This window comes from Coregonus clupeaformis, chromosome 20 (genome assembly GCF_020615455.1).
Source record: "Coregonus clupeaformis isolate EN_2021a chromosome 20, ASM2061545v1, whole genome shotgun sequence".
Lineage (NCBI taxonomy): Eukaryota > Metazoa > Chordata > Actinopteri > Salmoniformes > Salmonidae > Coregonus > Coregonus clupeaformis.
This window is the reverse complement of record NC_059211.1, coordinates 32,705,442-32,732,608: the sequence shown is the minus strand read 5'-3', so window position 1 is coordinate 32,732,608 and position 27,167 is coordinate 32,705,442. Positions and strand designations below refer to the sequence as shown.

General features: G+C 44.1%; 1 protein-coding gene across 4 annotated transcripts in view; it reads right to left on the bottom strand.

Moving 5' to 3' along the window:
• The window catches only part of trappc8 (trafficking protein particle complex subunit 8), a 100,034-nt gene that overhangs the window by 44,471 nt on the left and 28,396 nt on the right, over positions 1–27,167 (bottom strand). For all 4 annotated transcript variants that reach the window (XM_041840231.2, XM_041840232.2, XM_041840233.2 and 1 more), the window contains 11 exons: positions 25,378–25,528; positions 24,516–24,616; positions 24,204–24,309; positions 23,797–23,928; positions 23,002–23,226; positions 22,215–22,320; positions 8,389–8,583; positions 6,371–6,546; positions 6,155–6,229; positions 5,799–5,916; positions 5,516–5,673 (listed from right to left, as the gene is read on the bottom strand). In XM_041840231.2, coding sequence (XP_041696165.2) covers positions 5,516–5,673; positions 5,799–5,916; positions 6,155–6,229; positions 6,371–6,546; positions 8,389–8,583; positions 22,215–22,320; positions 23,002–23,226; positions 23,797–23,928; positions 24,204–24,309; positions 24,516–24,616; positions 25,378–25,528 — 1,543 coding nt within the window. The remainder of the gene's footprint in view (positions 1–5,515; positions 5,674–5,798; positions 5,917–6,154; positions 6,230–6,370; positions 6,547–8,388; positions 8,584–22,214; positions 22,321–23,001; positions 23,227–23,796; positions 23,929–24,203; positions 24,310–24,515; positions 24,617–25,377; positions 25,529–27,167) is intronic.

Below are 27,167 nucleotides of genomic sequence, written 5' to 3'. Positions count from 1 at the left end.
TTTTGGAGAAATGTCCTCTGGTCTGATGAAACAAAAATAGAACTGTTTGGCCATAATGACCATCGTTATGTTTGGAGGAAAAAGGGGGTTGCTTGCAAGCCGAAGAACACCATCCCAACCATGAAGCACGGGGGTGGCAGCATCATGCTGTGGGGGTGCTTTGCTGCAGGAGGGACTGGTGCACTTTACAAAATAAATGGCGTCATGAGGAAGGAAGATTATGTGGATATATTGAAGCAACATCTCAAGACATCAGTCAGGAAGTTAAAGCTTGGTCGCAAATGGGTCTTCCAAATGGACAATGACCCCAAGCATACTTCCAAAGTTGTGGCAAAATGGCTTAAGGACAACAAAGTCAAGTTATTGGAGTGGCCTTCACAAAGCCCTGACCTCAATCCTTGTGGGCAGAACTGAAAAAGCGTGTGCGAGCAAGGAGGCCTACAAACCTGACTCATTTACGCTAGCTCTGTCAGGAGGAATGGGCCAAAATTCACCCAACTTATTGTGGGAAGCTTGTGGAAGGCTACCCAAAACGTTTGACCCAAGTTAAACAATTTAAAGGCAATGCTACCAAATACTAATTGAGTGTATGTAAACTTCTGACCCACTGGGAATGTGATGAAATAAATAAAAGCTGAAATAAATCATTCTCTCTACTATTATTCTGACATTTCACATTCTTAAAATAAAGTGGTGATCCTAAGACAGGGAATTTCTACTAGGATTAAATGTCAGGAATTGTGAAAAACTGTGTTTAAATGTATTTGGCTAAGGTGTATGTAAACTTCCGACTTCAACTGTTTGTGTGTAATAATATATATATATATATATATATATATATATATATATATATATATATATATATATATATATATATATATCTATACACACACACACAAACACATACACATACACACACACACACACACATCTTTGGTATGAATCAGTCATAGTGATACAGGCAGACACAGAGGGCAGAGAATAGAGGGGTTGTTGTCACGATACCAGAATTTGGACATCGATACCGGGTTTACCAGGTTTAGTATCACAATAATCGATAGTGAAACTCAATATCAAAACAATACTCGATACCACAGCAAAAAAAATAAAGTGTATTAGCTAAAGTCACAGAATAACCACTGGGCTTTATTTTTTAAAACATTGAATATGTTGATAACTGGTAGAACAACTAAAATAACTAATATAGCTAGCTTCAAGAAGCAATCCTGGGGTTCATGCTTTGGCTCCATAGCACCACCATCAGGACAAATTGGACACATTACCCTAGGATGAGCTACTTTTGTACTCCTTACCACGCTTGACAAATATCAGAACTCAACCTCAAACAAATCATGCAATATGCTTTTGATGTATTTTTGACCATTTTCAATGATGTTGACTACTTTCAAATGTCTTCTTCTCCAGAACTGCTGTGCGATTGGCACCAAATATGGTATATAGCATCTATGTACCCGTCTTCTATTTTCCAGGACTCTAACGCAAACAATATGGCCGCTATGAGCCAATGAGCTTGTGTGAATGGTTTTTCCTGTCCACCATGCGGCCAAACTGAACCATAGTTTACAGCTATACTGACAAGATACTTGTCTCTCCGCCCTAACAATAGGAGTCGTTGTCCACAAAGCGGCAAGGAGGGCTGTCAAGCTCCCGCCTATTCCTCACTTTGGATTGATGGAGACATCTAATTATTTTAATACATTTTTGAATATTCGATTAGGGTTGTTGACGTCAACCGCCTGTACTCTATGGAGAGCAATGCTATGCTACTAGCCTCATGTTATGAATATGCATAGCCATCGAGACAATTCCGATATAAAGTTATAATTTTTTACACATTTGCCGGGATGTTGTGTCCTACTTATATCAGTACTCGTAACAACCTAAGCATTACACAACTTCTATTAGATCAAATAAACCTCACGTAGCAAATAAGCCATTCAATATTTTGTTGAACAAATTCGACACGCTCTCCTCTTTGACCTCCATAAAAAAACTCCTTGATTGAATGAAACGAAAGAACGCCTCCTGCTGGAGAAGACAGATTTTGGCCGAGTTGGGCCTCTCGCTTCGCCTCTTCCTCTCGGGCTAGACTCATATCCCTGAGCATGTGTGCCAAACAGGTCAAGAGATATAAATATGTGCCAGTTATAGCACCACCCTATGGTCAATCTGAATGTGCTTGCATAATGTTGAGTCTTGGCATTGTTTGGAACATGTGTACCAAGTTTTGTTACAATACGAATATTCGTGTCTGATTTATATGCATTTAGGTGCCAGACCACAGCCACATTAAATGTTTATTGGTTAGTTGTTTGACATACTAGTCTGGAAAATATAGCCAAAGATATTTATAACTAACCCAAGATCCAATGGGATGAGTCATAGTGGGAAGAACAAGCAAGGTGGGGGGCAGAGCCAAGCACAAGCTAGTGAAATCCTATTGGCGTGTTTGAGCATGTATTTGCATTTTTCCGTTTGGGAACGCCTACTCTGAATTGGCCCTTGCACTCCTAAACAACATAATTTTTTACAACATTGGGGTAAAATCTACTAAACTTTTAGTCCACTGTTATCATAACAGATCCTAAATGTGGGAACAGAAAACTGTATTGAGATAAAATATTTCATTGATGAGAAAATTAGCATAATGTCAGCCAAAATCCATCTCGCTCCATTTTCTCCCATTGCCGGCCACTGGGCTTCCTCTCATCATCATATTTGGTAGTGAGTGAAAACGCCAACCGGATGATTAACACTTATACGTCCGGTGAAATATCTGGCTCATTGTTCTATCTGTGATATAGCTTTGCAAGACCTTGGTCCAAAGATGTCATATATCAAGTTTCGTGCTGATTGTTCATTCGGTGCCAGAGGAGTAGCGTTGTTTTTCACAAAATTCTAAATGGCGGAAAATCCATCATATGGTTCTTGAGGCAAATTTGTTTCTTGTGAGGAGAGGGACCTATGTACCAAATTTCAGGACTCTAGGTCCAATGGGGTGAGGGGCACACGTTTCAAAATGTGCATTTTTAATGGCTTGTTATTGCGCCACCATGTGGCCAATTGGCATGGCATGAGAGGATGTGGTGTATGGGCCTTTACCATCACGCGAAGTTGCACCCTCCTGGGCCTTACCATCTCACTGGAATTATATATTTTTTCACCAAATTGGCAGAAGGAACATAATAATGAACGCCAAGAAATACAAGGTTTCACCAGCCTCGCTGCTTGAACCCCTAAATAGAATATCTTCTATTCTATATTCAAATTTTTTTTTTTTACATTTTTTAGTCATTTGGCAGACGCTCTTATCCAGAGTGACTTACAGTTAGTGAATACATATATATATATATTTTTTTTATACTGGCCCCCCGTGGGAATCGAACCCACAACCCTGGCATTGCAAACACCATGCTCTATCAACTGAGCTACATCCCTGCCGGCCATTCCCTCCCCTACCCTGGACGACGCTGGGCCAATTGTGCGCCGCCCATGAGTCTCCCGGTCAGGGCCGGCTGCGACAGAGCCTGGATTCGAACCAGGATCTCTAGTGGCACAGTTAGCACTGCGATGCAGTGCCTTAGACCACTGCGCCACTCAGGAGTATCTACAGTGGGGGAAAAAAGTATTTAGTCAGCCACCAATTGTGCAAGTTCTCCCACTTAAAAAGATGAGAAAATGCCTGTAATTTTCATCATAGGTACACGTCAACTATGACAGACAAATTGAGAATTTTTTTTCCAGAAAATCACATTGTAGGATTTTTTATGAATTTATTTGCAAATTATGGTTGAAAATAAGTATTTGGTCAACTACAAACAAGCAACTTCTTCTTTAAGAGGCTCCTCTGTCCTCCACTCGTTACCTGTATTAATGGCACCTGTTTGAACTTGTTATCAGTATAAAAGACACCTGTCCACAACCTCAAACAGTCACACTCCAAACTCCACTATGGCCAAGACCAAAGAGCTGTCAAAGGACACCAGAAACAAAATTGTAGACCTGCACCAGGCTGGGAAGACTGAATCTGCAATAGGTAAGCAGCTTGGTTTGAAGAAATCAACTGTGGGAGCAATTATTAGGAAATGGAAGACATACAAGACCGCTGATAATCTCCCTCGATCTGGGGCTCCACGCAAGATCTCACCCTGTGGGGTCAAAATGATCACAAGAACGGTGAGCAAAAATCCCAGAACCACACGGGGGGGACCTAGTGAATGACCTGCAGAGAGCTGGGACCAAAGTAACAAAGCCTACCATCAGTAACACACTACGCCACCAGGGACTCAAATCCTGCAGTGCCAGACGTGTCCCCCCGCTTAAGCCAGTACATGTCCAGGCCCGTCTGAAGTTTGCTAGAGTGCATTTGGATGATCCAGAAGAGGATTGGGAGAATGTCATATGGTCAGATGAAACCAAAATATAACTTTTTGGTAAAAACTCAACTCGTCGTGTTTGGAGGACAAAGAATGCCGAGTTGCATCCAAAGAACACCATACCTACTGTGAAGCATGGGGGTGGAAACATCATGCTTTGGGCAGTTTTTCTGCAAAGGGACCAGGACGACTGATCCGTGTAAAGGAAAGAATGAATGGGGCCATGTATCGTGAGATTTTGAGTGAAAACCTCCTTCCATCAGCAAGGGCATTGAAGATGAAACGTGGCTGGGTCTTTCAGCATGACAATGATCCCAAACACACCGCCCGGGCAACGAAGGAGTGGCTTCGTAAGAAGCATTTCAAGGTCCTGGAGTGGCCTAGCCAGTCTCCAGATCTCAACCCCATAGAAAATCTTTGGAGGGAGTTGAAAGTCCGTGTTGCCCAGCGACAGCCCCAAAACATCACTGCTCTAGAGGAGATCTGCATGGAGGAATGGGCCAAAATACCAGCAACAGTGTGTGAAAACCTTGTGAAGACTTACAGAAAACGTTTGAACTGTGTCATTGCCAACAAAGTGTATATAACAAAGTATTGAGAAACTTTTGTTATTGACCAAATACTTATTTTCCACCATAATTTGCAAATAAATTCATTAAAAATCCTACAATGTGATTTTCTGTATTTTTTTTTCTCATTTTGTCTGTCATAGTTGACGTGTACCTATGATGAAAATTACAGGCCTCTCTCATCTTTTTAAGTGGGAGAACTTGCACAATTGGTGGCTGACAAAATACTTTTTTCCCCACTGTATTTCAAAAAATAAAACAGCATGTTAAATAACAGAATATCTTAAATTTGTCTTATGCAAAACCATATGAGACTCAGAGCATAGAAATAATTGTACAATTACATTTAACCGTTTTAAAATGTAATTTGATACTTATCAGGGTTAATTTGCTCATCTATGGCCATAATATTGGGTCAAATGACATTCATTAGACCTTGGATTCATTATAACAAAATAATTTAATGTATTAAATGAATAGTTTAGTTCCAAAACGACATAAAAAAAACACAAGCTCATTTCTGGGAAAGGGGTAGTGGAGAGTCAGTACCTCTAGCAAGGGCATGGGAGGGGTGATGGTGGGGTCGAGACGTCGGTCAGGACCGTGGCTGACGGAGGTCTTCTCCTCTTTGGTCTGGTTCAACCGCGGTCCCTGGATCTCTAGGTCCTGTCGACCACGAACCGATGTCCCCTCCGTCGCTGAGGGACCTGTAGAGAGGTCCGCAACCACACCAATGGTCATGTGAGAAGGACCAAAACAGGTTTATAGCACTGGTTTTACTGTGTGTGTTGGGGAGAGTGTGTGTGTGTGCGTGACCATGTGTATATGTTACCTTGGCTTGCGTTGCTGTTGATAGTAGAGTCTCCAGTAGAAGGGGTGGAGGCCAGGTTATAGACCAGACCCAGGATGTTGAGCTGACCAGTCTGGCGAGGAAGCAGCTTCAGACGAGCCTGACAGGAGAGGAGGAAAAAGACAATCAGAAAGAAGAGTCATATAGCGGAATCACATGATAATGATGAGAGAGGGGGAGAGAAAGAGAGAGATTAAAGGTTGGACATGGAGTGAGAGAGAAGTCACAGAAAATGAGAGGCGGAGAAAGAAAGAGGGAGAGAAAGAAAGGGGGAGAAAAGATGGTAAGAGAGCGAGACCAAGAATTGCAGAAAATCAGAGAAGGCAGCAGCCACTTACCACTCTTGTCTCCTCGGAGCTCAGGTAGAACTCCGGGATGACTTCTGTGGCGATGATGTCATCTTTCTGCGCCGTCTGGAACGAGAAGGGTTGTAAAAAGGAGAGGTTAAACGGTCACTGAGCCTAGACAGACGTGACGAGTTGAATGAAAAGTAGCTGCTCTTACTGCACTGTAGCCTGACAGAGCGAAGGTAACACACCCACAGTTGCCCTTACCCTGGGAGTGATGGCCTCCTTCTCGTTGCTGATGGTGACAGCGTCTCCGACCATGACGTCCTGCGGTTGTGGTCGAGAGAAGTCTTTGAGCGTGAATTTCCAAAGTAGCGAGAGGTCTGAGAGAACCAGCGGAACCTTTAGAGGGTTCCGGAATGCCACCTCAACTATGATGGGTTCTACATAGGAGCGGAAAGAGAGAGAGACACCAGGATGAGGACAAACACAACCAAAGAAATGTGCGGGTATGTAAGTATAATGACTTCAATACCATATGTAATATACACCGAGTGCACAACACATTAAGAACACCTTCCTAATATTAAGTTACACCCCTTTTTGCCCTCAGAACAGCCTCAATTTGTAGAAGCATGGAATACAAAAGTGTCGAAAGTGTTCTACAGGGATGCTGGCCTATGTTGACTCCATTGCTTCCCACAATTGTGTGAAGTTGGCTGGATGTCCTTTGGGTGGTGGACCATTCTTGATAGACACAGGTTGACGAGATTCCTTTTTTTTTTTTTCATAGTGTACAAGACACCTGTCTGAGTGGACTAATCCATTGTGGAGGCCATGGGGATGGCACAGTCCATCACTCTAAGACATGTGCTACTGAATTAGTATATGGTTATATTACGTAAGAACAACGGTGCAACACTAATCAAAATAATATTATTTTATAACAAATGTGCTTTCTCCTGCATTGGATAGCGATCTTTTTCCACGGTTCTGAAACATCAGTGCGCTGTTGAATTGCCGCCTTTTCCTAGACCATGTTGCTATGTGCATAACAGCAAAGTTACCCAGCAAATTGGTGTTCAGAACAATGGGCGGAGTTAGGAGACAAGAAAACAGCCCTTGCCTTAATTGTCTAAGAAAAGTGAGGAGAGACCCCAACTTAATTAGGTCTATAATCAATAGCCTAACTGTTAAATAAACCGTTCCATGTCGGCAATTGCATTCACGAATGCATGCAACTGTTTTTAGTCTGTAATAAAGCCCCCCCCCCAAAAAAAAAACCCACAGACAATGGTACGCTTATCATTTATTTTGTGTTGTTTACATTGTTCCAAACGGTCAGAAAAATTATATTGTAATCTAACAGCACCTGTTTTGCACACATAGGCCTTATATGCACGCAGCCTTCTTACCTTCTTTTTCTTGATCTCCAGTATTTTCCACAACTAATCAAATTTATTCCACATATTGACTTTCCCTTTACCTGCTGAGCAACCAGTAAACATTCCCCTGTTTCAAGTTTATTTGTCACGTCCTCTGCATCCATTTTTCTTTCATGTGTTACGGTGTTCAGAGTTTGTTATAACCAATTCATTGTTGTGATTATATGCTATACAGTACCAGTCAAAAGTTTGGACACACCTACTCATTCAAGGGTTTTTCTTTATTTTTACTATTTTCTACATTGTAGAATAATAGTGAAGACATCAAAACTAGGAAATAACACATATGGAATCATGTAGTAACCAAAAAAGTGTTAAACAAATCAAAATATATTTTATATTTGAGATTCTTCAAATAGCCACCCTTTGCCTAGATGACAGCTTTGCACACTCTTGGCATTCTCTCAACCAGCTTCATGAGGTAGTCACCTGGAATGCATTTCAATTAACAGGTGTGCCTTGTTAAAAGTTAATTTGTAGAATTTATTTCCTCCTTAATGCGTTTGAGCCAATCAGATTTGTTGGGGGGTGGTATACAGAAGATAGCCCTATTTGATAAAAGACCAAGTGCATATTATGGCAAGAACAGCTCAAATAAGCAAAGAGAAACGACAGTCCATCATTACTTTAAGACATGAAGGTCAGTCAACCCGGAAAATTTCAAGAACTTTGAACGTGCAGTCGCAAACACTATCAAGCGCTATGATGAAACTGGCTCTCATGAGGACCGCCACAGGAAAGGAAGACCCAGAGTTACCTCTGCTACAGAGGATAAGTTCATTAGAGTTACCTGCCTCAGAAATTACAGCCCAAATAAAATCTGTCCTTGTGTGTGTTTACCTTCTACTACAGCCAGCGGGAAGCGGAGGTTGTCCGTCTGACTGTTGAGGCAGCACTGGGTAGGGTAGAACGTTGCCGGGACGACCCCACGGTTGGCGGCGGCAACCACCTGTTCCTCGAGGTCCTGCCACATTGCAGCTAGGTCCCGGTCAAACTCCTGGTCCAAGGACACATGGGTGGCAGCCTGCTTCTCACCTGATCAATAACCAATATCATAACAAATCAATTGATCAATCAATCAGGTCATTATGGATCAAACAAGCACAATGCAGTAGAACATATATTGAACTTCCCAGGCAGAAATCTATCAATAAGACAACTTAACAAGGACATTTAGGATCAAAACCATTACTGTGTGAGTAGGTTGGTGCAAAAGGGATTTGGACAGTGAAGCTAAGATATTCAATTTGGCTCTATACTGCAGGATTTTGGAAGTGAATGGTGAATAACGTATTGTGTAAACAAACACTAATCTCCACTGTTATTGGTAATGGTGAGAGGTTATCGTCTTGTAGTAGCCTCTGTAATCTTCATTATTAAATGGCATTATCAGGATTAATTTAGAAGTGTTCAGAAATATCTTATCTGCTCACTTAGAAAGAGTAGACCATTCACCATTCTATTTCTATTGGGCAAAATATAACAACCAAAACAAATCTATCCAATGAGTGTGTAGTCACAAGCTTGATGTAGTCATTGCGTGCTAGTAATATGGGACCAAATACTAAATGTTTGACTACTTTAAAACACTACACTGTAAGTGAATTTGTCCAAATAATGTCGTCTTCTTCAAATGAGGGGACTAGATACATAAAGAGCTTTCATTTCTAAATGGGAGAACGGATATGCATGAAAATAACCTGTGACATTCTGTACTGTCACCTCATATGAAACATTTGAACTCAAATCCAAAATGCTGGAGTGTAGAGCCAAATTCAAAATGTTAGCTTCACTTTCCAACTACATACAGAGTGGAGGTGTAGGCCTACATACAGACAAACCTATGCACACCTACACAGTGTCCTACACACACCCTCCTACACACACACTCCCACCTACACAAACACAGTCCTACACACACACCCTCCTACACAAGTGGCTCTTGTCACGGAGACAGGGTCAGGGGATAATGGCTAATCTAGCTTCCTGTTTATGTGACCTACTGTCCTCAACACATACTAACAACACACACACACCAGGGTTTCACTTAGCCGGTAATAGGCATTATTTTTTTGTTGAAAAGCCAATATATAGAATTGGCACCGGCCAATTGTCCGGGAGAAGAACTAAAATCCCATTGCGAAATAATGCTTTTTAGCGTGTTCATTGATGGAAATACCAATTGATGTAAATACTGGAGGCAGTACGGATTTTGAAAACATATAGCTACTTAATTGTTTGAAACCTGAATGTTTTACTACATATTATGAGGCATATTTTACCTTTCTTCAAAGTAGCCTAAGCAAAAACTCGACCATATGGAAGCAATTACTGAAACCAGTAGCCTATTTCTCTCATGTTCTACTGGTTTTCAACTTTTTTTCCATTGTCTGGTAGCCAAATGAACATTCACGTGTAGCCTACTGCCTTGTGCGTATTGCTGCGTTAATAATGTTACGAAATAATAGTTTATAAACATTTTAAGCTTAATGTTCTGGTCTGTTGCATCAGATTCATTGCTTTTTAACGTTTTGTTATGTAGCCTAGGCCTACTGGTTGTATGAATTTGGGATCTATCGTCCCACAACTGTCCCAGAGTCTGTTTGGGCTATTTCTTTCTCGACAAGCTGACCAATAGAATAGGTCAACTTTTCTACTATAGGGGATAGTAGATTGCCATAAGCTCATAGGCGGCGTTTCTATAAGGCTAGGGGAAGCTAAGCCTTCCCTAAGTAAATTGAATTAAATTGCCAAATTAGCCTACTCGCCTAATTAGCCGGAAGGAAAGGCAGCTGGTGCTGCAAATACCAAATAGATGATTGTTGAGTTGCGACTGTCAGTGAAATATAGAGAAGACCAACCAGCCAGGCATATCACAATATTTCTAAATTAAATTGCGGGAAAACATAGTTTGGAAAGCAAATGGTTATTGCTGTAAAGAGAAGACAATGAAAATACTCATCGGCCATATCCCCGGTGTAAAAAAACGACACGCACACACAAACAACACGCACACACACACACTAACAACACTTTGGGGGTTGAGACATGGCATACCACACACACCACTAACAACACACACCTACATATGTAACGGTATACCATGTCTCAACCCACACAGGACAATACAGTGAGGAAAAAAAGTATTTGATCCCCTGCTGATTTTGTACGTTTGCCCACTGACAAAGACATGATCAGTCTATAATTTTAATAGTAGGTTTATTTGAACAGTGAGACAGAATAACAACAAAAAAATCCAGAAAAACACATGTCAAAAATGTTATAAATTTATTTGCATTTTAATGAGGGAAATAAGTATTTGACCCCTCTGCAAAACGTGACTTAGTACTTGGTGGCAAAACCCTTGTTGGCAATCACAGAGGTCAGACGTTTCTTGTAGTTGGCCACCAGGTTTGCACACATCTCAGGAGGGATTTTGTCCCACTCCTCTTTGCAGATCTTCTCCAAGTCATTAAGGTTTCGAGCCTGACGTTTGGCAACTCGAACCTTCAGCTCCCTCACAGATTTTCTACAGCGAGTTGAGTTGATGCCAAAGAGCTCGATTTTGGTCTCATCTGACCACAACACTTTCACCCAGTTCTCCTCTGAATCATTCAGATGTTCATTGGCAAACTTCAGACGGGCCTGTATATGTGCTTTCTTGAGCAGGGGGACCTTGCGGGCGCTGCAGGATTTCAGTCCTTCATGGCGTAGTGTGTTACCTATTGTTTTCTTGGTGACTATGGTCCCAGCTGCCTTGAGATCATTGACAAGATCCTCCCGTGTAGTTCTGGGCTGATTCCTCACCGTTCTCATGATCATTGCAACTCCACGAGGTGAGATCTTGCATGGAGCCCCAGGCCGAGGTAGATTGACAGTTCTTTTGTGTTTCTTCCATTTGCGAATAATCGCACCAACTGTTGTCACCTTCTCACCAAGCTGCTAGGCGATGGTCTTGTAGCCCATTCCAGCCTTGTGTAGGTCTACAATCTTGTCCCTGACATCCTTGGAGAGCTCTTTGGTCTTGGCCATGGTGGAGAGTTTGGAAACTGATTGATTGATTGCTTCTGTGGACAGGTGTCTTTTATACAGGTAACAAACTGAGATTAGGAGCACACTCTTAAAGGGAGTGCTCCTAATCTCAGCTCGTTACCTGTATTAAAGAAACCTGGGAGCCAGAAATCTTTCTGATTGAGAGGGGGTCAAATACTTATTTCCCTCATTAAAATGCAAATGAATTTATAACATTTTTGATATGCGTCTTTTTGGATTTTTGTTGTTGTTATTCTGTCTCTCACAGTTCAAATAAACCTACCATTAAAATTACAGACTGATCATTTCTTTGTCAGTGGGCAAACTTACAAACTCAGCAGGGGATCAAATACTTTTCACCCTTCACTGTACCTCCCTCTGTGTTGAAAATGTGTTTCTGATTTGAATTGTCTTCAGGACTGAGTATTTCTCCTTAATTATAACTCTCTCTGTCACAGGGACATATCTCAGGACAGGCGACAGTCGAGGCGGTACGGTAGGAAACTGTGATTGTGTTCTGTTCGTTGGGAGGGCTTGTTTAAATGTAGCAGCTGTAATCAGTGGAGGGGAGGTAAGTGCTTTCTCCAGGGAGGCTGATTTACAAATGTAATTTATTCTGTGGTTTAGCCCAGGCCACCTCCACACTTTGGCGTCGTCTAAAATGGCACCCTAACCCTCAGCAGCAGTGCCCTAATCCTAACCAGCGGTGCCCTAACCCTAACCAGCAGTGCACAAGCAGCAGTTCCCTAACACTAGACTGACAAACACCAGACCAGGGGTAGGCAACTAGATTCAACCAAGGGGCAATTTTTGTTGTTAGGCTGGTCGGGGGGCCGGAACATAATTATAATAATTTGCAAACTGATCACAACTAAGCCCAAAAACAGACTGTATTTGAAAATAATAATTTCATACCTTGTTTAAATTGAGATGACATCTTTTTTTTTATTTGTGGGAATACTTTAACAGATTTCCTAAATTAAACCTATTTTTAGCTCACTCCTGCAGATTGTCAAATAAAACGATATATATACACAGTGGGGAGAACAAGTATTTGATACACTGCCGATTTTGCAGGTTTTCCTACTTACAAAGCATGTAGAGGTCTGTAATTTTTATCATAGGTACACTTCAACTGTGAGAGACGGAATCTAAAACAAAAATCCAGAAAATCACATTGTATGATTTTTAAGTAATTAATTAGCATTTTATTGCATGACATAAGTATTTGATCACCTACCAACCAGTAAGAATTCCGTCTCTCACAGACCTGTTAGTTTTTCTTTAAGAAGCCCTCCTGTTCTCCACTCATTACCTGTATTAACTGCACCTGTGAACTCGTTACCTGTATAAAAGACACCTGTCAACACACTCAATCAAACAGACTCCAACCTCTCCACAATGGCCAAGACCAGAGAGCTGTGTAAGGACATCAGGGATAAAATTGCAGACCTGCACAAGGCTGGGAAGGGCTACAGGACAATAGGCAAGCAGCTTGGTGAGAAGGCAACAACTGTTGGCGCAATTATTAGAAAATGGAAGAAGTTCAAGATGACGGTCAATCACCCTCGGTCTGGGGCTCCATGCAAGATCTCACCTCGTGGGGCATCAATGATCATGAGGAAGGTGAGGGATCAGCCCAGAACTACACGGCAGGACCTGTCAATGACCTGAAGAGAGCTGGGACCACAGTCTCAAAGAAAACCATTAGTAACACACTACGCCGTCATGGATTAAAATCCTGCAGCGCACGCAAGGTCCCCCTGCTCAAGCCAGCGCATGTCCAGGTCCGTCTGAAGTTTGGCAATGACCATCTGGATGATCCAGAGGAGGAATGGAAGAAGGACATGTGGTCTGATGAGACAAAAATAAAGCTTTTTGGTCTAAACTCCACTCGCCGTGTTTAGAGGAAGAAGAAGGATGAGTACAACCCAAAGAACACCATCCCAACCGTGAAGCATGGAGGTGGAAACATCATTCTTTGGGGATGCTATTCTGCAAAGGGGACAGGACGACTGCACTGTATTGAGGGGAGGATGGATGGGGCCATGTATCGCGAGATCTTGGCCAACAGCCTCCTTCCCTCAGTAAGAGCATTGAAGATGGGTCGTGGATGGGTCTTCCAGCATGACAACGACCCGAAACACACAGCCAGGGCAACTAAGGAGTGGCTCCGTAAGAAGCATCTCAAGGTCCTGGAGTGGCCTAGCCAGTCTCCAGACCTGAACCCAATAGAAAATCTTTGGAGGGAGCTGAAAGTCCGTATTGCCCAGCGACAGCCCCGAAACCTGAAGGATCTGGAGAAGGTCTGTATGGAGGAGTGGGCCAAAATCCCTGCTGCAGTGTGTGCAAACCTGGTCAAGACCTACAGGAAACATATGATCTCTGTAATTGCAAACAAAGGTTTCTGTACCAAATATTAAGTTCTGCTTTTCTGATGTATCAAATACTTCATGTCATGCAATAAAATGCAAATTAATTACTTAAAAATCATACAATGTGATTTTCTGGATTTTTGTTTTAGATTCCGTCTCTCACAGTTGAAGTGTACCTATGATAAAAATTACAGACCTCTACATGCTTTGTAAGTAGGAAAACCTGCAAAATCGGCAGTGTATCAAAATACTTGTTCTCCCCACTGTATGTATATATGTGTGTGTGTGTGTGTGTGTGTGTGTGTGTGTGTGTGTGTGTGTGTGTGTGTGTGTGTGTGTGTGTGTGTGTGTGTGTGTGTGTGTGTGTGTGTGTGTGTGTGTGTGTGTGTGTGTGTGTGTGTGTGTGTGTATTGTGATGTCACGAGAGGCTGTGTCCTGGAGGGACGTTACATCCCCCTGAGATGGCTGCAAACCCAGACAGCTATGGCTCCATCTGCTGGTATGGTCGGGAACTCCAACCCTCTATGGCCAATCTTCCCACGCAGCTGAAACCAATCAGGAGCTGATGAGCTGAAGGTTTGTTGAAGGGAAGAGACACAGTCTCCAACCGGGGCTCTCTGGAGGACAAGAGTGCTGCACGTCCACTTCCATGAGGAATATAAGGATTTGGAGATACTTACCTTTGGGAAATACTCACCTTTGGATATATGCACCTGTGGAAATACGTGTGGGACATTTGGAAGGACGTTTTGCTGGGTTGGCCACTCGCTGCAACGTGGAAGACAGTAAGACTGGGGAAAAGTTATTTGAGCGAGGGAGAGTTATGATTTTGGATGTGGAAGAGACATCCCTGAACTGTTAACCCTTAAGAGCCACCAGAGAACAGTATTGTGTTATACTTTCGTTAGTTTCCCAAGACCGTTAATAAAATCCTTGTTTTGGTTGAACCTGGTCTCCTTGCACTACTTGAGCAATCCCGCTGAAAGCTGTGTAGCCTCTCGTGACATCACAGATGGTGGAGAATACGGGCATGCTCAAGCGTTAATAGTGCATGTCAGAGGAGGATACCGAAGGTTTGATCACCCAGTTTTCCAAGTTGGCCGTAGGCTCCCCGCCAACTGAAATGGAGGACATATTGAAAGCCCTTGTTGCTGGCCAGCAAGCCCAGATGCAAGCAAACGTGGCTCTCTTGGAGGAGCAAAAGAAAGCCAACCTTCTGAAGGCAGAGGAATTGCAGTTGCAGAGACAGAGGGTGGTCCAAAATACCCGCCCAATAAAGGCAAGTGACTTTATATCTAAGATGGGAGCTACCGATGACATTGAGGCATACCTGCATGCATTTGAGGCCACGGCCACTAGGGAAGCCTGGCCCAAGCAACAGTGGGTTGGTCTGTTAGCCCCCTTTCTAACCGGGGAATCACTGAATGCTGTCCGGGACCTGGGCCCTGACCAGGTTACTGACTATGATGCCCTGAAGTCTGAGATCCTCAGCAGATATGGACTCACAAAGTTTGGTATGGCCCAGCGCTTTCACAGCTGGACCTTCCAACCAGACCAACCTCCTCGGGCGCAGATGCATGAACTTGTCCGAATCGCAAGGAAATGGCTGGATCCGCAGAGGAATACAGCAGCGGCGGTGGTGGAGGCCGTGGTGGTGGATCGTTACCTACGCGCCCCTGCCTTATGAGGCAAAAACGGTTCATCAGTCAACAGGCCTTGACCACGGCTGATCTGACCGTGGAAGCTGTGAAAAGTACCAGGCCACAGCGGAGATGCTGAATGCTTCGAAAAGACCCCAGGAGTGCGGCCCCACCACAAATGGGAAGAACCCGTCCAAAGGACCCCCAAGGTCTCGAACCCAGCCACGTCAGGACTTATCCCGGCTCAGGGGGAGCCAGAAACCAGGCGGGTCCAAGAAGAGTACACCAGGAGGGGGAAACTTCGACAGTGTTACCGGTGTGGGGAGATGGGACATATCTCCTGGCAGTGTGGGAAACCAGCCGATGAACCTATGCCCACTGCGGAGTCCTCCAGCTCAGCACCCACACACCGTGTTGCCTCGCTCTTGGGAGTCGTAGATGGCGGCCCAGATCGACCCCCCACCTGCCCGGTAACTGTGAATCACCATGATGTGGAGGCCTTACTGGATTCTGGTAGCCGGGCCACCCTGGTGCGTAAGGATTTGGTGGGCCCAACGTGTCTGACCCCGGGAAAGTCCTCCCAGTTTCCTGTGTCCATGGGGACACCAGAGAATACCCCATTACTGAACTTACAATGACCAGCACACGGGGAACCATACACACGACGGCGGGGGTGGTTGATTCCCTCCCCGTCCCTGTCCTAATTGGACGAGACTGCCCAGCCTTTTACCCACTCTGGAGAGAGTCTCAGGAGAGGATAACCCCGAGTACCTCGAAACGGAGAGGCAAGACTCATCCTGGGAAGGCTCGGTGCAATCCTCCGAGTTACTCACTCCCCGCCCGGGCTCTGATAGGGATGGCAGGTGCCCAGACCGACACAGAGACGGAGCTACAGAATCTGGACAAAGAACTGTCTGGTCTGAAGGGGACCGCTGAGAGGTATCGTTTGTTAAAGCAACAGTTAGACATGAAGACAGAAGAGTTAGATATCCTCCAGGCTAAACTCCAACAGAGCTCCTTCCCTAAGCAACAGGAGGAGCTGGAGAGGCTGCGCAGGGTCTCCTCACACTCCTCGATGGTCCTGCGCAGCCTCTCCAGCTCCTCCTGTTGCTTAGGGAAGGAGCTCTGTTGGAGTAGTAAGGAGGTCCAGAAGAAGGCAGAGGAGAAGTACAAGGTGTTGGAGAACAAGATGAAGAATGCGGAGGCAGAGAGAGAGAAGGAACTGAAAGCTGCTCAACAGAAGCTAAACTCTGCTAAAACCAAGGCTGATGCGTTCAGTAAGAAACTCAAGGAGAGACAACAGGAGGCTGAGTCCCTGGGCCTAGAGTTGGAGGAGTTGAAGAGAGAGCAGTCTGGCAAGCACCACGGCAATGCGGACGCCCTCTCCCGGCGTGATGCCTTCTTCGCTGCCTTTACCCGGCGAGGACGTCGGTCCCGAGGAGGGGGATGTGATGTCACGAGAGGCTGTGTCCTGGAGGGACGTTACATCCCCCTGAGATGGCTGCAAACCCAGACAGCTATGGCTCCATCTGCTGGTATGGTCGGGAACTCCAGTTATGATTTTGGATGTGGAAGAGACATCCCTGAACTGTTAACCCTTAAGAGCCACCAGAGAACAGTATTGTGTTATACTTTCGTTAGTTTCCCAAGACCGTTAGAACCTGGTCTCCTTGCACTACTTGAGCAATCCCGCTGAAAGCTGTGTAGCCTCTCGTGACATCACAGAAAATATATATATATATATATATATATATATATATATATATATATATATATATATATATATATATATATATATATATATATACACACACCCAACCGTTTGGGGTCACGTCAACAGTGAAGAGGCGACTCCAGGATGCTGACCTTCTAGGCAGAGTTGCAAAGAAAAACCCATATCTCAGACTGGCCAATAAAAAGAAAAGGTTAAGATGGGCAGTCTGAGTTTTGGCTTTTTCTTTGCAACTCTGCCTAGAATGTCAGCATCCCGGAGTCGCCTCTTCACTGTTGACGTTGAGACTGGTGTTATGCGGGTACTATTTAATGAACCTGCCAGTTGAGGACCAGTGAGGCGCCTGTATCTCAAACTAGACACTAATGAATTTGTTAAAATTGATTTTTTGGGGGTTTGTATCATTTGATTTACACAACATGCCCTACCACTTTGAAGATGCAAAATAATTTTTTGGGTGAAACAAACAAGAAAAACTTGAGCGTGCATAACTATTCAAAGTCAATACTTTGTAGAGCCACCTTTTGCAGCAATTACAGCTGCAAGTCTCTTGGGGTATGTCTCAATAAGCTTGGCACATCTAGCCACAGGGATTTTTTCCCATTCAAGGCAAAACTGCTCCAGCTCCTTCAAGTTGGATGGGTTCCGCTGGTGTACAGCAATCTTTAAGTCATACCACAGATTCTCAATTGGATTGAGGTCTGGGCTTTGACTAGGCCTTTCCAAGACATTTCCCCTTCAACCACTCAAGTGTTGCTTTAGCAGTATGCTTAGGAAGATGAACCTGCTGGAAGATGAACCTCCGTCCCAGTCTCAAATCTCTGGAAGACAAACAGGTTTCCCTCAAGAATTTCCCTGTATTTAGCGCCATCCATCATTCCTTCAATTCTGACCTGTTTCCCAGTCCCTGCCGATGAAAAACATCCCCACAGCATGATGCTGCCACCACCATGCTTCACTGTGGGGATGGTGTTCTCGGGGTGATGAGAGGTGTTGGGTTTGCACCAGACATTGCGTTTTCCTTGATGGCCAAAAAGCTCAATTTTAGCTTTTTAGTCCATTTGACCAGAGCACCTTCATCCATATGTTTGGGGAGTCTCCCATATGCCTTTTGGCGAACACCCAACGTGTTTGCTTATTTTTTTCTTTAAGCAATGGCTTTTTTCTGGCCACTCTTCCATAAAGCCCAGCTCTGTGGAGTGTACGGCTTAAAGTGGTCCTACGGTCAGATACTCCAATCTCCGCTGTGGAGCTTTGCAGCTCCTTCAGGGTTATCTTTGGTGTCTTTGTTGCCTCTGATTAATGCCCGGTCCGTGAGTTTTGGTGGGCAGCCCTCTCTTGGCAGGTTTGTTGTGGTGCCATATTCTTTCCATTTTTAAATAATGGATTTAATGGTTCTCCATGGGATGTTCAAAGTTCTGGAAAAAATGTTATAACCCAACCCTGATCTGTACTTCTCCACAACTTTGTCCCTGACCTGTTTGGAGAGCTCCTTGGTCTTTATGGTGCCGCTTGCTTGGTGGTGCCCCTTGCTTAGTGGTGTTGCAGACTCTGGGGCCTTTCAGAACAGGTGTATATATACACACACTGAGATCAGGTGACAGATCACGTGACACGTAAATAAAGTCCACCTGTGTGCAATCTAACTAATTATGTGACTTCTGAAGGTAATTGGTTGCACCAGATCTTATTTAGGGGCTTCATAGCAAAGGGGGTGAATACATTTGCACACACCACTTTTCCGTTATTTATTATTTAGATTTTTTTGAAAGAAGTAATTTTTCTCCTTTCACTTCACCAATTTGGACTATTTTGTGTATGTCCATTACATGAAATCAAAATCCATTTAAATTACAGGTTGTAATGCAACAAAATAGGAAAAACGCCAAGGGGGATTAATACTTTTGCATGGCACTGTATGGAATCATGTAGTACCCAAAAAAGTGTTAAACAAATCAAAATATATTTTATATTTGAGATTCTTCAAATAGTCACCCTTTGCCTTGATGACAGCTTTGCACACTCTTGGCATTCTCTCAACCAGCTTAATCTGGAATGATTTTCCAACAGTCTTGAAGGAGTTCCCACATATGCTGAGCACTTGCTGGCTGCTTTTCCTTCACTCAGCTCATCCCAAACCATCTCAATTGGGTTAACGTCGGGGGATTGTGGAGGCCAGGTCATCTGATGCAGCACTCCATAACCCTCCTTCTTGGTAAAATAGCTCTTACACAGCCTGGAGGTGTGTTGGGTCATTGTCCTGTTGAAAAACCAATGATAGTCCCACTAAGCCCAAACCAGATGCGATGGCATATCGCTTCAGAATTCTATGGTAGCAATGCTGGTTAAGTGTGCCTTGAATTCTAAATAAATCACAGACAGTGTCACCAGCAAAGCACCCCCACACCATAACACCTCCTCCTCCATGCTTTAGGGTGGGAACCACACACATGCGGACATCATCCGTTCACCCACACCGCGTCTCACAAAGACACAGCGGTTGGAACCAAAAATCTCAATTTTGGACTCCAGACCAAAGAACACATTTCCACCGGTCTAATGTCCATTGCTCGTGTTTCTTGGCCCAAGCAAGTCTCTTCTTCTTTTTGGTGTCCTTTAGTCTGGCCTGATTCACACAGGCCTGATTCACACAGTCTCCTCTGAACAGTTGATGTTGATATGTGTCTGTTACTTGAACTCTGAAGCATTTATTTGGGCTGCAATTTCTGAGGTTGGTAACTAATGAATTTATCCGCAGCAGCAGAGGTAACTCTGGGTCTTCCTTTCCTGTGGTGGTCCTCATGAGAGCCAGTTTCATCATAGTGCTTGATGGTTTTTGCGACTGCACTTGAAGAACTGAACTCCTGAGTGGCGCAGTGGTCTAAGGCACTGCATCGCAGTGCTAACTGTGCCACTAGATCCTGGCTCGAATCCAGGCTCTGTCGCAGCCGGCCGCGACCGGGAGATTCATGGGCGGCGCACAATTGGCCCAGCGTCGTCCAGGGTAGGGGAGAGAATGGCCGGCAGGGATGTAGCTCAGTTGATAGAGCATGGCGTTTGCAACGCCAGGGTTGTGGGTTCGATTCCCACGGGGGGCCAGTATAAAAAAAATATGTATTCACTAACTGTAAGTCGCTCTGGATAAGAGCATCTGCTAAATGACTAAAATGTAAAAATGTAAGAAACTTTCAAAGTGCTTGAAATGTTCCGTATTGACTGACCTTCATGTCTTAAAATAATGATGGACTGTCGTTTTTCTTTGCTTATTTGAACTGTTCTTGCCATAGCCCTATTTGGTCTTTTACCAAATAGGGCTATCTTCTGTAAACCCCCCCTACCTTGTCACAGCACAACTGATTGGCTCAAACGCATTAAGAAAAAGAAATTCCACAAATTAACTTTTAAGAAGGCACACCTGTTAATTGAAATGTATTCCAGGTGACTACCTCATGAAGCTGGATGAGATAATGCCAAGAGTGTGCAAAGCTGTCATCAATGCAAAGGGTGGCTATTTGAAGAATCTCAAATATATTTTGATTTGTTTAACACTTTTTTGGTTACTATATGATTCCATGTGTTATTTCATAGTTTTGATGTCTTCACTATTATTCTACAATGTAAGAAAATAGTAAAAATTAAGAAAAACACTTGAATGAGTAGGTGTGTCAAAACTTTTGACTGGTAGTGTATACACACACACACACACACACACACACACACACACACACACACACACACACACACACACACACACACAGTGCATCCGGAAAGTATTCATACAACCTTATTCTAAAATTGATTAAATCGTTTTTTTCCCTCATCAATCTACACACAATACCACATAATGACAAAGCAAAAACAGGTTTTTAGAAATATTTGCTAATATATAAAATTAAATAAACTGAAATATCACATTTACATAAGTATTTAGACCCTTTACTCAGCAATTTGTTGAAGCACCTTTGGCAGCGATTACAGCCTAGAGTCTTCTTGGGTATGACGCTACAAGCTTGGCACGCCTATATTTGGGGAGTTTCTCCCATTCTTCTCTGCAGTTCCTCTCAAGCTCTGTCAGGTTGGATGGGGAGCGTCTCCGCACAGCTATTTTCAGGTCTCTCCAAAGATGTTCGATCGGGTTCATGTCCGGGCTCTGGCTGGGCCACTCAAGGACATTCAGAGACTTGTCCCGAAGCCACTCCGGCGTTGTCTTGGCTGTGTGCTTATGGTCGTTGTCCTGTTGGAAGGTGAACCTTCATCCCAGTCTGAGGTCCTGAGTGCTCTGGAGCAGGTTTTCATCAAGGATCTCGCTGTACTTTGTAACGTTCATCTTTCCCTCGATCCTTACTAGTTTCCCAGTCCCTGACGCTGAAAAACATTCCCACAGCATGATGCTGACATGCAATGTCAACTGTGGAACCTTATATAGACAGGTGTGTGACTTTCCAAATCAATTGAATTTACGACAGGTGGACTCCAATGAAGTTGTAGAAACATCTCAAGGATGATCAATGGGAACAGGATGCACCTGAGCTCAATTTCGAGTCTCATAGCAAAGGGTCTGAATTCTTATGTAATGTGATATTTGCAAAAATGTCAAAAAATGTGTTTTCGCTTTGTCATTATGGGGTATTGTGTGTAGATTGATGAGGATTTGTATTTTTTTAATCCATTTTAGAATAAGGCTGTAACGTAACAAAATGTGGAAAAAGTCAAGGGGTCTGAATACTTTCCGAATGCACTGTATATACACACACACACACACACACACCCCATCCCACACCCACCCAGCGTCTCACACCCACACAGCAATTTAGTGACTTTAAATATGTGATTTGGGAGCAATGCTTGCCGGTGAAATTTGTGTGTGTGTGTGTGTGTCAGTCTTACCCTCTGCCAGGCGGCGTTCGTGGCCGAAGTAGACCCTGGTAGCAGAGCTGTTGATGCAGGGTAGGGGCAGCTGGGGTAGTGCCACCTCACACACCCCTGGCACATTCTGGAGGAACAGGTAGAGTAAGGACATACTGTTAAGACACACTGATACCGAACATCACACACACACACACAAATATAGCCCCCTTGTGCAAGACTCACTAACAGACTCTGCATCCTGATATAAAGTGCTATAATAATCAAGACTCACAACTTGGGTTCAGCGCGCACACACACACAGCTTCCTCACTGGCCGTAGTGGAGGGTAAGAACACACACACAAATGCACAAGCACTTCTGACTCATCCAGACCAAGCTCAGCTCATTTCCGATTCCTAAAAGCACACACATTGTCTACTAGAAGTCATTTATTTTAATAACCAAACTCTGTTAAATTACATAGAGATTCTGGGGTTGCCGCATAGGCTTCAAGTTATTTGATGTATTAATCAGAGAGCAGTACTAATATAACAGGTTTGTGGAGGAAGCATTGTCAGATTTCAGGTGAATGTTTCTTCAGAAACAGTGGGACTGAGCATGACATAACATAGTTATCACGCCAAGGCCTTGTTCAGGGGTATAGAGGTACTCTCTAAGGAAGGCTCCCTGAGGTTTTATTGAGGTTATGTATAGGTTGTGTTGTCATCTTGTTTTCGTGACTATGATGAAGGCTCCCTGCTGTGTGGTTGTAATAATGTTGTGCTAACATTATATTAAGGTTGTGATAGGGTTGTGAGTGTGTTACCCTGTAGACGTAGAGGTACTCCCGGAGGAAGGCTCCCTGCTGTGTGGAGGTCTGCTGGCTGTCGTTGGTGAGGATGTGTCTGAAGGCTGAGACAGCGTTCTCTGGTTGACGCAGGGTGAAGGACTGGCGGCCGATAGTGAAGTTGATATGGTCCTCAGCCAGGGACCAGCCTTTACCCTTATATACCTGCATGGCCTGGCAGTAACACCGCAACGCATGGCGCTTCTACAGAGCGAGAGAGAGGTGGCGCGAGAGGGGGGGACAGGGAGGGGGAGAGAGGAGAGAGGGATAGAGAGGGTGGGGAAGAGGGAACGAGGTACAGGTAGAGAGGGAGAGCAAGAAGGTGGAACAAAAAGTAAGAAAGAGAGCAAAGCGGAACAGAAAATAATGACAGAGAAAAGAGAGGGGAAAAACGAGAGGGAGAGAGAACAATCAGAAAACGTGAACAGATGAAAAGCTTAATTAACTAGCTCCATCAGTCAAAAGTTCTAAAATGGAATGCTCTAACGGTTCTAGAACTTAATTCACATTATGATGCTCTGAACATACTGGGCTTCAAAAGGACGGATTCCATTAAACCTCTCTGACCCACCTAGTTACCTGTAAATCACTGGTCTGTCTCAGATCACCTTGTTCTGTTTATTTGGTGATCAAACGTTTTTTTTATTAGTAATAAATGTCAGCAAACATGAATAACCTCGTTCTGTTTTTAAAAGGCCTGGTTGTGGTTGACACACACACACACAAAGGCATGCACAAACACAGGTATGCACACACAGGTTTTGTACCACTCACCTGTCCTGCCTTGCTGAAGCGGTGTCCTGCCAGGATCATGTGGAAGGCAAACTTCCTGACCATGGGGTTTCGCATGTTAATGAAGCAGTGGGCTGCCTGCTCCAAGAGGAGGGCAGAACACAGATCAGAATCCTGGGAGGGAGATAGTGACAGAGTTAGACAGGATAGCTAATACCATGGACATACCACACACACGTTAATTTAACCTTTATTTGTACAGAGAGACCTGTTCAAGACATCAGCAGGCAGCAACATTACAAAAGTTTCACACATACATATGACACACGTAACATTCAGTAATCTGACTTCTACAGAGCTGCACAGAGCCAGAGGTCAATCTACAGAATAAAAACATAGAACCTGTGGTCACAATGAGGCCATAGTCAGAAGTAGTGTGTACTTCTCACCTCACTGGTCATCTTGATGAGGAGGGTAGCAGCATCAGAGTACTTGGCCTGACTCTTCAGTACCTCAGCACTGAGCAGAGCACAACGCTCAGCTAGGACCTTGTTCCTGTAGGGGTGGGGGTGGAACATTTATAAAACATATTCATACACACTACCACAGGAGTGGGAGAGCCTGTGCATTGTAGTTGTGTGTTTTGTGACTTGTATGCGGCTGTTCAGCTAGGAAGCTGGGTATTTTAGCTTACTGGATATTATTAATCAACGTGTGTTTTTGTGACAACACTTGCAGGTGTGTGTGTGTTAATGTCGTACTTGCACACATCTCTGTAGGTCTGAATTGCCGTGTCCATGTAGTGTGCTGGATACGGCCGTGGAGCCCCACCCTGTAGAAACGCAGACACTGCTGCCATCTCCTACAGACAGATCGACAGAGATCGACAGAGAGCGAGAGAGAAAGAAAGAGAGAGAGAGATAATTAGAAAGAGAGGGTGCAGCAATATGAGGAGAATAATCATTTAAAATATATCCATTTCTCATATATCGAAATAACCATTAGCGTTGAGTGTCATAAGTGGTAATCTGGTGGGTGTGTGGAGGATAGGTAGGAACACATCATGGCTCCAGACCACATCACACTGTCATTAACATTCTGGCTACACACACGCAAGTCTCAAACAAACACACGCACCTGTACAAGTCTCAAACACAAACAGGTCTGCTGTTAATACTCCTGTGACCCAGATAACGATGCGGCCACGCCTCATGGCTAACACAGCGGGATGCTAGGACAAACTTCACATTGCCTCTGTCTAGTCTGCTGTGGTAGATACCCCACTGCTCAGGGCTCCAAGAGTACAAACACTCAGGACTCTTGTTTTGTTGACATCATTCAGAGGTGCAGGTTAGATTGGTGTGCGTGTGCTCAGCCTCAGCCTCAGTATTGTACTGCGGGTGCTACTGCTGCTAAGCACCAACCTTCTGGCACCTGAACCTTAGCTCCTGCTGTGTCCTTTCTGCAAAACTGTTCACTACCTTCATGACAATGTACTGCGTGTGTGAGCGTGTGTACAGTATGCACATGTGTGTTTATGTGTGTAGGTTCTCTGAGTGTGTGTGTGTGTGTGCACGCGTACGCTCGTCATCTCTCTCTCTCCCTTTGTGTGTGTGTTCTCACCAGTGCCCCAGCGGCGTAGAGCATGGCCTGGTCAGATAGGAAGTCCTTCTTGGCCGTGTGGTAGCAGCTGTAGGCCAGCTCATAGTGCTGAACCAGGAAACACAGGTCAGCCATCTTCCTGATCTGCAGCTCAGGGGCTTCTGGGGGATAACTGATGAAATCACACAGGGCAGAGTTCACATACTCAGCTGAGGTACAGGTGGAGGTGTTAGAAAACACCATCCAGAACCATTCCAAGTCTGAGACTCAAATAACACCCTATTCCCTATTTACAGCAATACGTTTGACCAGGGCCCATAGAGCTCTGGTCAAAAGTAGTCCACTATAGTGAATAGGGTGCCATTTGGGACGCAGCAAAATCTGCAAACTGTACAGTGCATTCGGAAAGTATTCAGAGTCCTTGACTTTTTCCACATTTTGTTATGTTACAGCCTTATTCTAAAATGGATTAAATAAATAAAAATACTCAATCCACACACAATACCCAATAATGACAAAGCGAAAAAAGGTTTTTAGAAATGTGTGTAAATGTATCAAAAATAAAAAACAGAAATACCTTATTTACATAAGTATTCAAACCCTTTGCTATGAGACCCAAAATTGAGCTCAGGTGCATCCTGTTTCCATTGATCATCCTTGAGCTGTTTCTACAACTTGATTGGTTTCCACCTGTGGTAAATTCAATCGATTGGACATGATTTGGAAAGGCACACACCTGACTATATAAGGTCCCACAGTTGACAATGCATGTCAGAGCAAAAACCAAGCCGTGAGGTCAAAGGAATTGTCCGTAGAGCGCTGAGACAGGATTGTGTTGAGGCACAGATCTGGGGAAGGGTAACAAAAAATGTCTGCAGCATTCAAGGTCCCCAAGAACACCGTGGTCTCCATCATTCTTAAACTGAAGAAGTTTGGAACCACCAAGACTCTTCTTAGAGCTGGCCGCCCAGCCAAACTGAGTAATCGGGGGAGAAGGGCCTTGGTCAGGGAGGTGACCAAGAACCCAATGGTCACTCTGAAAGAGCTCCAGAGTTCCTCTGTGGAGATGGGAGAACTTTCCAGAAGGACAAACATCTCTGCAGCACTCTACCAATCAGGCCTTTATGGTAGAGTGGCCTGACGGAAGCCACTCCTCAGTAAAAGGCACATGACAGCCCGCTTGGAGTTTGCCAAAAGGCACCTAAAGGACTCTCTGACCTTGAAAAACAAGATTCTCTAATTTGATGAAACCAAGATTGAACTCTTTGGCCTGAGGAAACCTGGCACCATCCCTACAGTGAAGCATGGTGGGAGCAGCATCATGCTGTGGGGATGTTTTTCAGCGGCAGGGACTGGGAGACTAGTAAGGATCGAGGGAAAGATGAACGGAGCAAAGTACAGAGAGATCCTTGACGAAAACCTGCTCCAGAGCACTCAGAACCTCAGACTGGGGTAAGGTTCACCTTCCAACAGGACAACGACCTTAAGCACACAGCCAAGACAACACAGGAGTGGCCCAGCCAGAGTATGGACTTAAACCCAATTTAACATCTCTGGAGAGACCTGAAAATAGCTGTGCCGCGATGCTCCCCATCCAACCTGACACAGCTTGAGAGAATGGGAGAATCTCCCCTAAGACAGGTGTGCCAAGCGTGTAGCGTCATACCCAAGAAGACTCAAGGCTGTAATCGCTGCCAAAGGTGCTTCAACAAAGTACTGAGTAAAGGGTCTGAATACTTACATAAATAAGGTATTTCTGTTTTTGTTTTTTTATACATTTGCAAAAATTTCTAAAAACCTATTTTTGCTTC